Raw genomic sequence first — 15868 nt, 5'->3', positions numbered from 1 at the left:
CTGTTGTTCAATGTTAAAGATGACAGGACCAATGGGGTCTCAAATACACTTTTTTTTTTTACTAATCTGGATGTTTCACTGAAGAAACAATTGATCATTCACGATATTAAATCCCTCGCTGGCACTTTATAGGTAGAAGCCTCTTTGAAAACACAGCTCTGTGTGAAGTTTTGTCTTTAAAAAAGAATACAATTAAACAAGTGTCTAAAAGACACGCTGTCTGATGTGATTACTCGTTCATTTAGAAGATTTAGAAGAAAAAAAAACTTTTAATCGGGATTAATGAATTTCAAAATGTGCGATTAATTAGTTGTTTTTTTATCGATTGACAGCCCTAATTTATATATATTTATATCTATGAATAGATATATATCAAAATATTAATATTATTTTGTTCTCATGTAAATATAAATATATATATATGAGAAGAAATATATATTTAAAAATATATATATTAAACAAAACAACCTCAATATATTATATATATATATATTCTTTAAAAAATCTTAACATGGCTTGCAATCCAATTTATTTCAGGTTTGGCTTTATACTAATGAATTAATTATGGTAGGAGTATTTTGTCATTCAAGCACAATCTCTGGTGAGAAAAAAATCACTTACTTTTATTAGAAGATATTAAAAACCGTGACCGTGTGCGAAATTTCCACGGGAAGCAGCGTTTCACTTTAGATAAGAACAGTTAGGAGGTCACTGTCCCCTTTCTTCCCCCCAAGCCATCCAATCACAGTGGAGAAGGGGGCGGGACAAACAGCCAAAGACTTAATCAGATGCGTTTTATGATGAGTCTGTTGTGGTCGCGTCCTGTATGGTATGGTATGCTATACGAATCAGAAATAATTTAAAAAAGGACGATTCTCACCGAGATGTTTCCTCACCTACAAAATCGTGTGCTACCAGAATATGTTTTCAGAAGGTCTCTTTGGGTAAATAGATCGTAGTTGTCGTGTATTTGCTCCAATGAAAGAAAAGTATTGAAATAAAGTGAATGATCCCTGACAGACGGAGTGTGGGGAAGAAGGTTCTCTGCTTGAGGCCCGTAAGTACAGCAAGTACCTTCCGACTCTCGCAATCGGGAACATTGCCATTTTTCTTCATAGCGGCTCAAGACTTGTCACTGCTGGCAACGAGCCAGTCAAACAGTCCGATCGGAGCTTAACTGTACTGCTGTTCTGCAGGTCGGCGGTTCACATTAGGCTTTGACAGCCAAACAATCCAACACAAGAAAAGGCCAAGCTGTCAATCGACATGCATTCTGAAAGATGGTCGACATTTACAACCAGTGCAGAAAATATACATCTTAGACTTTTCCTACAAATCGCTTATTTTCATTTCTCTTCTTGAGCCCATTTTCACAGATTCCACACCCGCGTTTGAAATGTATGGCTTCAGACAACAGGTTTTTCTCCCGCTGTCTACCACAAATTGTTCCGCGAGGACGGAACCGTACACGAGATAAACAGTTTTTACAGCAGACATTTCTACGAAAGTAACCCGTCTGTCTTCCACGGCGGGCTCGTACATAGCAGTTTCCTTAACTGGGTCCAGAGTGGTCTCCGAAGAGAGAGACAGAGAGCACCAAACAAGATGGTCGCAAGATGAACACGGGCATTTTTACCGTGTCGCTGTCAAACTCCATTCTTACGTTGTCCGCTCAATCGACATCGTTGGAGCAGCTTCAGTGCTTTACTTTCGACAGGATTCGTCAGAACCACACATGATGGGTGGACAGATACTTTATTATTGAGAATGAACCTCAATAAATCTTGCACATGCTGCTTAAAGACATGTCCCACCGGCGGTTGAACAATTTTTAATTTAATCTAGAGGTCAACATGTCAGCACGGGGGTAATACATCGATAAAGTGCATCCATTTGTTTGGGAACTACGGTTTTAAAGACTGGAAGTTTGGCGTTTTTTAAGCTGTCGCCATCCAGAACTGACACGAGGGGGCGGAGCTACGTACAACGCGGACATTTTTTTTAAGTGACCGCAATGTTGCCGCAACTTAAACTGAAATGAAAGCGCACTGTGAAAGGGTTAAAGTTCTCAGAAAAAACCGAGTGAGAAGAGTCACTTTCTCATAAACTTCTATACAATCCGACTTTCTTATTTTTTTCAACCAGGAGTCGTCGTCGCCCCCTTCAGGCCATTTGAAAGAATGCAGGTTGGAAGCGCTTCCTCATTTCTACGGCACAACAACGGCAGATTGAGGCCAACGAACATGCCGTTTATTCTCCATGAGACCGGAGATCCTTCAGCAACGGCATTCACTATGGAAACATGGATACAACCAATCGATTTCCCTTCTCAGAAACACAAAGATGCTTCTTATCTCACACATTGCACCTTTACCCACCGGAAGGAAACTTTCATTTCGGGATCTGGTGGCATTGAGCGGAGAGCTTGCCGATTGTAACCGACAAAGAAAGTGTGTGTGTGTAGGTGTGTGTGAGGGAAAAGCTCTGGGAGAGTCTTGTCCATTTAAGGCCCATTGTGTTCACTCAAAGTGGTGTCAGTGAGTTCTCTCTCTCCCCCCCACCGTTGGTTCTAACAAGCAGATTTCAGCCCGAGTCTCCTGATGAAACTCAAATGTCTTGTCATGCCGTTTGTGGATCAATGCTCCCCTGTTGTTGTTGTTCTTCTACTTCTTCCCTGCAGGACGGTGTGAATGTTATTCTAGCATCCCGATAAAATATCTTCAAAACTACAATTTGTATTTAGAAAAAAAGAAATTGCCTTGCCGTCCGTTTATATAGACAAGGAAATAAATCTTGAAAAGTAAATAGCAAGTGCCGAGTGCCTCGATTCCTCATCCGACATCATCCCCCATTACTTTGATGGAAATTGCATGCTATCGGACCCCGAGCCTCGGCTCCCTCCCGAGCCTGTTAAAGATGAAGCAACTTCCACCCCAATCCTGCTGATCTCTGCATCCTCACACTAATGAATCTTTTCACCAGCAAGAAGAATGTGTGTGTGTGTGTGTGTGTGAGAGAGAAAGAGGGTAAAGGTCTGGGAGAGTCTTATCTGTGGCTTCTACCAGAGCTTAAAGGCCCATTATGTTAAACTCAAACGGCGAGCGTGAAGACCAAAGTGGTGTCGAACAAACATCCCTCTCGCCCACTTTGGGTTGAAAAAAACACACAAAAAGCAAATTTTCCGTATCTCCAAGTGTGCTCGCGAAACTCAAACATTTTATTACGCCGTTCGTGGATAAATGCTTCCTCTAATTCCCTGAAAGCTTTGGAGCATTGGAATTATTTTCTCTTACCCCCCCCCCGCACACACACTCCCCTCCCCCCCCCCCCGCCGCCGCCGCAAGAATAATCAAAATAATAATAACTCTGCCGGGTGCATCCGTGCCGTTATTAATAAGGATAATGAAGAACGCCACGTGGCCGTCAAAAGAGCCAAGTTCTTGACGTCGTCCCCTGTGGTCGGTGGTCGAGTCCCTCAGTTCGGCTCCTTCCTGCACAGCGAGCGCTGTCGTGTGCCGCTTTGTCTTTTTCGAACGACTTCATTTGAGATAAATTTGCCGGTGATTTGACCCCCCCCCCCCCCCCCCCACCGGTAGTCTTCCCAGTGAGGGGCGTCCACAGCCTCGTCAAAGTGTACAGCAGCAACGGGAGATAACGGAGCTAGCGGCGGCGTGCTGTGCTATTTGTATGCTAATGAGGTGGAAAGTATGGACGTCATTTGCATAAATCAAAATACATACATGTGAGCGAACGCTAAGATTTCCCTCCACTTGTCTTTGGAGCGATGTTGATTGATGCTATCGGGCTCGCCGCAATGAAGGGAAGATAACGGGAGAAATAGACTTTCGGTTGAAAACGGGATTGTCGCGATTGCAGGTTATTTTAAGAAAAATGTACAAAAGGAATATTTTCAGGGGACACAAAAAGCGACGCGTTCATTCCTCGTGCATTTCAGTTCCCCCTCTAACAGACGCACAGAAATACTTGTCGGTATATCGACTGGGTAAAGTCTCGACACTTGACACGGAACATGTCGAGCAAAACAAGATACGATATCTACGCCGACGACATAATCCTCTTTTTCCTTTAAAAGGAATTCTCTTTGCAGTCACCTTTTTTTATTTACTCTTTACTCTTAAGAGGGATTAAATCCTGAGCCCTGAGTTGAGTCTACTGTGACCTTGACTTTAAGAGGCTCCGAACAAAGCTGGTGTCAGACTGAGTTTATCATTTCACAAATAACACATTTTTAAATCCAACATACCAGAAGTCCCATAATGCCCTGAAGTAATTGGGCTTTACCCACCCCAAAAACAACACCAAGGAATACAAACAACTGGTAAAGACTTAAGACCGCCGCTTGATTCTGACACGTTATTATTCTTTCACAACCTGGAGAATTGTGTTTGCCCAACTGTTATATTTCGGTAGTAATTATTTTCCCGGGCTTTCTCTCTGGAGATACTCGGAGGCATCGGATTGACAAATAGTCACTTCAAAAAAAGGAGGTAATAATCTCCTGACACTTAAATTCTCATCGCAGACGGCGCATCATGTGCGGCGAGGTGAATATCTTGGCGGCGAGCCACATTCTATGATGTCACCGAGCCGGGAGTTTACGGTGTGAAATTAATTTCAAATTGGAGAAAGGTGTTTCCGTGGAGACGAGCATAAAGAAAACAGCGGGCAGCGGCAGCTCGCTTTATCTCATCTGGAAAGTCAGAAGAAAATGTTACGCTCCACCATTAGAGGCAAATACCCCGAAATCCACCCTGCTTTCCATTATTTGAAAAGAAAACTCATCCAGATGTTGTAAAAAAACCCAAATGTACCATATTTTTTGCGAGGCAACCTTTTTATTGCAGAGAGCACCACAGGTGTAACTTGAACGGGCACTCGGTAGAGCGCATACCTTCGCCGCAGCCACATTTTGGCATTAGTTGCATGCCAATTGGATAAAAATGTACCGCGCTATGACCTTTGATCCGATAGATCCCAAAATCTAATCAAATGGTCTCCGGATAATAACCAATCATCCCACCAAATTGCATGCGATTCAAAGAAGATTTTGACCTTTTCATGACCTTGACCTTTGACCCGATCGATCCCAAAATCTAATCAAATGGTCCCCGGATAATAACCAATCATCCCACCAAATTGCATGCGATTCAAAGAAGATTTTGACCTTTTCATGACCTTGACCTTTGACCCGATCGATCCCAAAATCTAATCAAATGGTCCCCGGATAATAACCAATCATCCCACCAAATTTCATGCGATTCGGTTTAATACTTTTTGAGTTATGCGAGTAACACGCACGCATACAAATAAATAGACAGCGATCAAAACATAACCTTCCGCATTCTCGATTGCGAAGGTAATTAATAAGATTGATGAGGGATAGACTCCACTTAGCTCCGCCTCCTCCGCGGCTCAAACGGAATAGAGCCGTCGTTAGCGGCAACGATTGCACCTGTGCTTCCCCCTGCTTCAACTGGACTCCCGTGGAAAAAAGACGAGAAGAAAAAAATAGGCTCATTGATCATCTTTCAGGTAATATTCAAGGGGGAGACGCCCAGCATTGTTTATCCGATGCCTCGGTAAATGAAGCCGCTTCAGAAATAATGAAACGTTCCAGCTCTGCAATCAACCATGATTACTACGCCGGAACCGTGGCCCGGATTTTTTAAATGTACTTTTTAGATTGCAGCGGCAGTAAATGTTCCCGCTGCCCGACGTTATCACATAGTTGGATAAAAGCACGGCTAGTTCATCTGTACATGTAGCGATTTAAATTTAGTTTAAAGATGTCAACCAATAATAAATATCCTAGACCGAGCCAAATTACCCTAAAATAAATATGTCTTTTGCACATGCAGGAATGGGAGGCGTGTATTTTTTCTTTGTTGATAAACACCGTCAGCGCTGTTGTTTTTGTTTGCGCTGTTTGCACCGTTAGCAGCTAGCCACCATCTCCACCATCGCCATTTTGAGAGCTGTGTGGAGTCAATAGATATGCTCTGAGGTATCGTGACTTGTTCACACCGTTGGACATCATGGTCACATTAAAAAAGAAATGTTTATGATGTGCTGCAGAGTGGGTTTTTGATTAGAAAAAAAGTTAGAGTAAAGTTTTAAAAAATGCCACATTGATTTATTTATTTATTAAAGCTAATTATTTTCTCTCTGAATTGCACGAGATGTTATATGAAAAATAAATGACAGGCAGTGTTTGTATTGAGTTAACATGAATAAATGTGCTTTTTAAACCATTTCATAAAAGAAAAAAACAAATGTAGAGATGTTAAACTATTGCTACCACACAATGTAAAATTACCTGTTGTTAAAATAACAATAACTCATTAAAAAAAAACATTAATTCATGATTATCGCCATGACATCAGTATGGACGCTTATCTCTGGGACATCACAGACCGGTGCTTCAAGGACAGCGGGACCTCATCTGCAGCAGACGAGGCAGACTTGATCGATTCGTTGGATATTAGGGAAAAAGGCGACCCGGGCCGTCTTTTTGGATCCCCATTTATTGAAATCGGATGCAAGCGAGTGAAATACCAAATTACCTTGGCGTCCGGCTGCTGGAAGGTGACTCTGGAGCTGTTGATGAGCGACGAGTATCTGAACAAGTGGGCGGGGGAGACGGGAAATCTGTGGCTGCTGCCGGGCTGGTTGTGCAGGACGGCCGAGAAGCAGATGTGAACCGTGTCCTTCAGCGCCTTCAGCTGAGACTCCTGTCCCCACACAAAGTTATACACACACACACACACACACACACACATACAGTACACACACATTCCTGAATCACTCTGGACCATCTTCCCCACATTAAAGTGACTCCCGGTGCAATCTTGCAGGGGTCGTTAGGTGGCCGTGAAGCGGAACTCGCTCCGAGCAATAAAAGGGAAGTAATGCTCAAAAGATCATTTACTTTTAATCAATAATAATAATGGACAGAATGATTGGTTGAATGGTCTTTTTTTTAACACAAAACTGCTGAGCTGAGCACCGGAACTACCCGTTCATCCTCAGTGGCACTTTTTTCCACATGCGTGCTTTTAAAACCTCAACATTATACCTCATGAATTATTGGCGTTACGTGCTTTTCGACCTGTCGCTGAAGAGCATTTAGAAAAAAAATCCATTCTCCGTAATGAGATAATTTGCCATGAATAGACATTTACATTTATGTTCCACCCTTAAACTCAACTTACAACTGATTTAAACAGACTTGACATGTAAAGGCTTTTTAAAAAAAACACAGTTTCCATCGAGCGTTGCAGGGTTTAAATGGGTCGGATGAGAGAGACGTAAAAATAAAGGACTGTTACATAAGCGTCATAATTAAAGCAGAGTTACTCACCTTATCCAGTGCAGTCTTCTCCAGTTCCTCCTTGGCTATAGTTAGCTTGTGCTCCAGGTCCATTAGCTGCTGGCCCTGTGGAAAGACGGGACTTGTGAAGCAGCTCATTTTTTCTCTTTCTCTCAGAGCGTGCCTCCGTCCCGACTGCCTTCATAAAAACAGACCTGCAGCGCAAAGGATAGAGCACTCAACCCCGAGATGTACAGATGTACACCGCACGCCTCCAGCACTCAAGGAATCCCCCGTGTCTTTAACTGGGAGGGCAACGCCACCCTGGCTGCGTCGCATTGATACATTCTTGTATGAAAGACACTGAGATGTTTTGTTCAATCACACTTATTGTCACTGAACCTTTCTTCTGTCTAAAGGACAGAGAATAACAGGAATTAGCTTGTTTTCTCTATTCAGAGTTGTATAAGAGCAAACCCCCTAGAAACCATCATGGCCCTTGATGAGCAGATCATCATAAAACGAGTAAAATTTTTAGTAAATGAGCCAATGCAACCAACAAGTCAGAATTTATTCGGCAGAGGTTTCCATAATCCATTTACTCCCTCGAGACAAAAATATTATCAAATGTTGTCGTTTCCACTCAGCTTTAACTTAAAACTACTATTGAAATATATGTGAGTGGAAACAAGGCTTCCGACATTGAGGATCATAGCGTATTACAATCTTTAATATTATATTATGATCTTTTAACAATTCATTATAATCACTATTGTAACGCATTGTAACGGGATTACATGTTACTCTGAGTTGTTATTGTTTGCTTCACATAAAGTGAAAAACTATTTAATTAAAAGTATATGCAAGAGAAACACACACAATGTTGTCAAACTACTTCATACATCACTAACTTGCATTTATAATGATTTATAACCCCATTGTTAGCAGTGACAATAAAATTGTATTGTATGAATATAATTAATTACATAGTGACATAGCTATTAATGCATACCTTTGGGAATTAGAATACATTATGGTTCTCTAAATGACCAGCAATTATCAAGAGTTCTGAAAATTCACCGTATAAATCATTATAAAATGTTTCAGAATGTATTTATAAATTATTTTTAAAACGCATTATTCATATTGTTGACTTCCTATGATCATACAGTGCTATACGCAGATTATAAGTATGTTTAAAAGGTATTATCTGTCAAAATGTCCGAGACTGATTGATGTTTGAAAGACTTCTTGGTTCCTCCGGGATCTTTGTGACGCAGCGGGATCTCATTTCATCCGGATAGGAACACGTCCGTCACTTCTACCACTCAACGGGGAAGCGGAAAGGCTGTTTAAGACATGATAGACGAGTCGTGCAGTGACAGTCAAGGACAGGGCGACTTTCACCGCGATGTGTTTTTGAACGAAGCCAAAGAAATCCACTCGTTCTCTCAGAAGATCTTTCATTTTTATTTATTTTTAATATCCATTTTGCAGGAAGCTCATGACAACCGCACAAAGTCAGTTCTAGCTGTCGGGCCGTGTGCTCGAGAGGGGTTTCAAAAGGTAATACAGGTTTTGAGGAACAGCAATTTAATCGTCAATGTGATCTCATTGTGGCAAATGAAATGAAATGGCAACGCAAGGCATAATTCACTGATACACGTTCAGATTATTTTCAGGATAATGCGATCCTGAAGGTTACTTGCAACAACAACAGAAACTCCAATTTCAAAAGGCACTTGCAATATTTTATTTACTATTACAGTTACTGGCAGTGGACAGCCTGTACTCATTCCCAATGTACTGGCATGCCCCTTGACGCTTACCTGGGCCCCCTTTAAGTTTCTGTACGAGGGGGCGTTACTACATGTAAACACACTCTCCACATCAAGGTCAACGCTCCTGTAACGACCGAGTGTTGCGGCTGGAACATTAGAGGGAGGACGGGAGGTGAATGGGTCAAGCAAACACAGGACTTTCCACCAGGAGACCGGCGTTTCGGTCCCGAAATGTTGTTGAGTTACTTTAAAGTTACGTTGGTGAAGTATTTTGTGCGTAGTTATATTGCATGGTTTACATTTGTACTTATTCGTTTCCGCGGCCGAAGAAAGTGCTTTTCTTTGAATTCACAACGATACCAACTACGCCACTGCCCTGTTGAGACTCCGCCCACTGTTGAGACTCCGCCCACTCCTCCTCTCTACCTCCATCTGCCTGATGGATCGTGGAGGTCTCCATCGTGGAATATGCCTACTATCAACTATTCATACACTCTGTCATATTCATTGAATGTATTTTAACTCTAAATCTGTCCTTCTGTACACATTACATCTATTGCATCTGTCCATCCTGGAGAGGGATCCTCCTCTGTTGCTCTCCTGAAGGTTTCTTCACTTTTTTCCCCCTGAAGGGTTATTTGGGAGTTTTTCCTGGTCCGATGTGAGGTTTTGGGGCAGGGATGTCTATGTGTACAGATTGTAAAGCACTCCGAGACAAATTAGTAATTTGTGAAATTGGGCTATACAAATAAACTGAATTGAATTGAATTAACCACGTTACCACAGTTGGCGCCTTGCAAAGTGAAGTCAAGGGTGTCTCGACCAATCAGAATACTTTATTCCAGTATGTTGCACATACAACAAATTTGATGCGGTGGAAGGTGCATAAAAATAAACACAGATATCCAAGAAAATATAAATATGATATATATGGTAAACAACAAATGGATAACAGTGCTTTAGAACAAGTATAAGTCCTTATGTGGAGAGTAGGAATAAGAGACGTTATATTATAAGGTTACGATGCCTATTAGCCTTCAGTTATCGGTTATTCGTCGTTCTAAAGCGCAGTTGGTGTTCAGCAAAGACGAAGAGACGATGCGGAATACGTCCTGAGGTGAAATGTCTGTAGCAAAAAAGGGATCAAATTCACGTCTTTATTAATGAATGCAACGTTGGTCCGAAGCCTTTTAGAGGTTGTGTTTATTTATTGTTACTAGTTTAAGTTCCCTGTAATGATAGGATTAGCTAAGCTAAATGTCTTTGTAATGTGGCAACGGCTAGCACAGCTTGCTTCTTTAGAAAAGACGTTTACACACATGGTCAATTTCAACATGTGTGTAAACTGGTTGAAAAGGTAAAAAAGCAGAAGGGAAAAAGCCTGGCCATCATGTTGACACTGAGGATAGTTGGACTGGTATTGTGTCTCTTGTTTGTGAAAATGCCTCCAGATAGAAAGCGCTGCACTTTGAGCTGACCCGTCCATCCTGCACCAATCGCTCCGAGCGAGTAATAAGGATGTGCCGAGGTGTCTGCTGCTAGCGCGGTGCATCGCCTCCGGGAGGCGCCGACCGGCCCGCCGCATGCCACACATTGGAAGAGCCAACGGATTGCTTTCAGAAAGTGTCGAGTAATGAGTCCGGGCTGCTCACCAGCACAGGCAACGCAAACGCAGCCTGCTTCTCGGCTCATTCTCCAAATGATCTGAAGACCTTGTGTGTGTGTGTGTGTGTGTGTGTGTGTGTGCAGCATTACAGTTGTGAGCCATTACCGTCCATTACACGGAGCCTCATCAGCGGGTAGTGCTCTGAGAACTGCGGGGCGCGTGGCCACTGACCTGAACATGCTGACTTTCTGGGCTAGTGCCTCCGAGTCCAAAAGCTCCATATTTTGTGAGCTGAATCCATTACGGAGGTCAGAGGTCAGCAGGGTACGAGCCACTCTTGCTCGACGAGGCATGCAGCTACATCAAGCCGTCAATTTTCTTTCCTGGTATTTTTTTCTTCTTCTTTCTTTCTGCAAGCAGGAGGAGAATCGGCTCTCGGGGTACATTTTTTAAAAAGCGGACCGAAGGAGTGAAGAAGATGTGAGGACTTGAATGCGAATGGCAAAAAATAAACAAATTCTGTTTCACAGAGGAAAACGCGGCGGAAGGCACCGTCGGTTTCCCTGAAGTTTTTAATGTTTTTCCGCTGAGCGACTGACGGGGAACCTGCCTGTGTGCAGTGTTTAAGTCGTGTGCTGGGACTGCAGAGTTTGAAATCCACAGAGTTGGGTCACTTTCTTTTCTTTTTTTTAAGCTGTCCCTCAAATCGAACGCACTGTTCATGCAGATGATCCCCTGAAGGCGACATGGACAACGCTGAACGTCTTCATCTTGTGAAGCCCGAAACGTTATCCCTCCCGACTCGTCACACACGGGACACCTGGCCAGGACCAGGTCATTCATATTGCACTGGGTCTCATTGTGAATTCTAACCAGAACACTTGGCTTTGGAAAGACATCTTGGTAGGGCACTACATAACTTAACATGAGTAAGGACAGCATGTAACTTAATATAATAATCTGTCTCAAACATTTTGTTTAAAAAAAATCCTTGTTCCTTTGACCCTGTGTGTGTTTATTTGGTCTTTAAACTATATAATCACCCTCGATGGTAGATAAGAAGGTCTTGCATGGGTTTACATTGTATTTGGACGCTAAAGAGTGCCTCGTGTGTTGGGATCAGACGAAGCGTTTTTTGGTATTTGACAAACAGGCTGGTGATTCTGCATTATTGCTTCTTGTCAAACCCTTTTCTGTTTTATTTTTTTTATAGTTTCACAGTTCGTGGTCTTTATGTCTGTACCTGTCAGTCCTAAGAAAGACTGAATTGTTCCCAAGATAAAATAATAAATTTTTCCCCCCCACGTTTCTTTATTTCTTCTTGTGAGATTGCTCTATCTTTGAGTGTAACCGCAAAATGCAGTTTGATGTGGTACAACAGCCGTCACAACCGATTTGATGGCTTTCCGGTCAAGGTGCCTTCGCTGTCCCCCCCCCCCCCACCCCTCCCCCCGATGTGAAACTGATGACATTTCCGAATCTGGGTGTGACTCTTCTCCACTTCCTCCCTCGTCCCCCTCTGGGATTTTGATCACGGCACATGTGGAATACATATGAGCGTGTCGAGAGGGCTCAGAGGGGTCAGAGATGCATGATTCATTTCCCTCTGACCTTTCCATCAGGGTGAGGGGGGGGGGGGGGGGGGACAGACTGTCATCGTCCAAAATATGGCTGGTTTTAAAACCGAGAGAGCACGATAAAATGAGCCGCTGCCATCTGAACCTCCAAATCTCCACGGAACATAATGTTCTGAAGGTCCACGGGAAATGTTTGGGGACATTGAGCAATAAGGTCGTGTTGGTGAGTGATGCAATTTAGAGACGCCGATTTACGAGCGGCCGACGCCGAGTCAATGCATCCATCAATCACGGGGCTAGAAATAGAACACGTAACAGGACATCCATGAACAATGTGTTCAGAGGACCGACTCCCATCCATTAATTTATGGCCGACGCAGATTCAGTAAATGATGGGTCTGAAGGATCCAAACAGAAGTTTTGAGAAATGACATTGTTCGTGGCAGAAATGTCGACCCATATTTTAACGCTGCCAATAAGGCTCGAAAAGGTCAGCGAATATTCCAGTAAATGCCAATAAACATTACATCATCGCAATTCAAGGGGAAGTGGATGGAGTATGTGTGAGCGCTCGCAAAGGAAGTATGTGAGATGCGGGCGGAAGACACATTTCTGATACCCCAGTGGTAGTAATTTGAGACTTATGAAAGGTACCTAGGCATCGAGTTACCTTACCCTCCACATCTAGTTACCTTACCCTCCACATCTAGTTTCCTTTCCCTTCACATCTAGGTGCCTTTCCCTACACACCTAGGTCCTTTCCCTATACATCTAAGCACCTTTCGCTACGCATATAGGTACCTTTCCCAACACATCTAGGTACCTTTCCCTACGCATCTAGGTACCTTTCCCTACGCATCTAGGTTCCTTTTCCTACGCATCTAGGTACCTTTTCCTACGCATCTAGGTACCTTTCCCTACACATTTAGGTACCTTTTCCTATGCATCTAGGTACCTTTCCCTACACATTTAGGTACCTTTCCTTATGCATCTAAGTACCTTTCCTGTGTCACGGATTTCGTATGTGTCCAGGTGGTAAAGCCCTTTGAGGCAAATTCGTAATTTGTGATATTGGGCAATATAAATTGAACTGAATTGAATAGAATCTGAGGCCGGAAGAGAACAAAGACCCTCCCAATATTTGCAGGACCAACAAGGTCTCTTTTACCTAACTGGAGAAGAGTTATTTTTAACTAACTTTAAAGTAATCTACGTAGGAGATGGTGGACGGGTAAACGCTCTTTTCCTAAACTAACTTTGTCGCCTCGACCCAACTTCCTGCAAACAAGTAAGTTTATTTTGAAAAGTATATAGTTTGAAGCTTATGAGCACTGACTTAAGTGTCGAGATTGGAGGAGTCATTGGCTTTGGTTGGACACAAAACGATTACATCAAAATACCATCCAAGAACATCTTTCCAAGGTGGGTAACCACGCTGGAGGTCTTAATCGTATAATAATCCACGGTGCTCATTGGATGCCATCTGTATTTGCGTCTCGAGGATTTCATTTTCACAATCTAACACATGAATCTGTATAAGCTTCATCCACGGCGTAAGTCTTATTTCGGCTTGACGCGGATCTCATCGAGAGGGAATCAGGAACGCGGTGTGTGTGTTTGTGGACTAACCGCTGGCCAATCGGCTTCTCACGCCACAGACTGGGTGGGTCTTTTGTAATTACAGACTGAGATAATTGGGAGTACCTTCTGTGATGGGATCATTCTTTTCAAGGTGGTCTGAAGTACGCGTTTACCCATAGTCTGCCGCTACTGTAAAGACAGTCCCGCCCCCCTCCCACGTCCCCCTCCAGTTTGAACTCACCTTAAAAATTAAATCATTTTTCCCGTACCGCAGTTCTTTCAGTTGAGCCTGGATTTTTTTCGACTGCAGAGGGGGAGATAAGAAAAATAAGTGTTAGCTTATTCAAATAGCAAAATTGGTTTTAGATCACGTAGCTGCAGCCTTTTGTGAGTGTTCCCTGGGCAAAGCTGTGGCTTAAAGGAAGGCTCCGGCGAGAGGAAGAAAATATCAAATCTCCCCTTCACTGAACTGTAATAGTCCACACAATGATGCAGTCACGCACCGGCTTCCTGCCCACCGCATTCCCACTCCCACTACACACGTCACGTGGCCCTATCCCTTGCTACAACGAGCTCACACACACTTACACACACACACACACACACACAGTGACCAGTTGCATCTGACATTCATCCAGCCGCTCCTCATCAGTGGGCACATGGAGCACAGAGGCCGTCTCCTCGATGGCTTGATACACAGCCGTCCTCAGAGCGTGAACACCCAGAGCTCAGATGGCCTCTCTGTGTCTTCAGTGGCGAGAGGTATCTTTTGTTTTATGGTTGATAAATGTGAAGCCATGCAGGACTGTATCTGTGATTAATTTGGTATGCAAATAAAATGTCCGTGACACAATTTGAACCTCAGTAAATGTGAAGTTCTAAAAAAGGGAAATATCAATCACCAGAGCATTATATTTCACTCATTATGAGGGTTAATTAGACCACATATGAAACATATTCACAAGCTTTTTACTGTAAATATTGTCTATTTACACCTCTCTTTCCATTAATCTATATCTCTAGCAATCTAAATCTCCTCCTCTGTAAGTGTAAACATAAAACTTCACAAAAAGTCGCAATATCACAAATAAGTCCTGCTTGGTTTAGGTGGAACAGTTTGTGTATTGATATGTTGCAATTAGAGTCAAAATACTTTATTGATTTTGGTTTGTTCCAGTTCAAACACTGCTCTGTCAGCGCTGTTGTTGTTGTTTGCGCTGTAAGCGTCGCCATGTTGAGAGGTGTGTGGAGACAATCCCTCATTTAAAGATGTGCCGTGAATTCCGAATAGACTTCTTTAACCCTCCTGTTGCCTTAGGGTCATTTTGACCCGATTAAATATTTAACCCTCCCACCGCCTTAGGGTCATTTTGACCCGATTCAATGTTTCACCCTCCTGTTACCTTTATATTTACTAACATATTTTACCCTTTGAGTTAAATTTGACGCCAGCAATTAAAACCTCCAGAAAATTATTAGAATTAATATTGTTTTCCAAGTTTAAGTGTGAGGCACTTTATGTTTGTTTGTTGACTACCGAAAGAACACCGACATTAAACATTGAATTAACCCTAAGGCGGCAGGAGGGTGTAATATTGATTCGGGTCAAATTGACCCTAAGGCAACACAAGGGTTAAAACGAAAGAAAAGCTTCAGCTCCACCAAAGAGATGACAACAACGAAGGAAGCACAAACAAAGAGGCGAGGAGTTCTTTTACTTGTGTATTTCCGTCGTTCCCTCTTCGGCTGCGAGGGTTAAATGACAGCCGACAGTAGAAGAAGAAAAATGCATTTCCTGGAAATTTCGGAACTTTGGAAGGAAACATGACTCTTTTTTTACTACCCACCACATTTTCCACACGTTACCCATCTCTTTGCATCGATCTGCCGTTTATCGCTTTCTTTCTGGTCGACTGTCTATCTCTGTAAACCTCTGTCTATCTCTATAAACCTCCCGCGCTCCCTCCCTTCCTATCTATCTCGGTACTTCCTC

General features: G+C 42.8%; 1 protein-coding gene across 1 annotated transcript in view; it reads right to left on the bottom strand.

The window, feature by feature from the left end:
* luzp2 (leucine zipper protein 2) overlaps nucleotides 1-15868 on the bottom strand; it is a 197776-nt gene that overhangs the window by 35045 nt on the left and 146863 nt on the right. The window contains exons 7-9 of the mRNA XM_056413689.1: nucleotides 14117-14179; nucleotides 7382-7456; nucleotides 6585-6752 (exon numbers count right to left, since the gene is read on the bottom strand). Coding sequence (XP_056269664.1) covers nucleotides 6585-6752; nucleotides 7382-7456; nucleotides 14117-14179 — 306 coding nt within the window. The remainder of the gene's footprint in view (nucleotides 1-6584; nucleotides 6753-7381; nucleotides 7457-14116; nucleotides 14180-15868) is intronic.

The sequence above is a fragment of the Pseudoliparis swirei genome, chromosome 4, assembly GCF_029220125.1.
Source record: "Pseudoliparis swirei isolate HS2019 ecotype Mariana Trench chromosome 4, NWPU_hadal_v1, whole genome shotgun sequence".
In the NCBI taxonomy this organism is placed as follows: Eukaryota; Metazoa; Chordata; class Actinopteri; order Perciformes; family Liparidae; genus Pseudoliparis; species Pseudoliparis swirei.
Note: the sequence above shows the minus strand (reverse complement) of the source record. Positions and strands in the feature narration are given on the sequence as shown.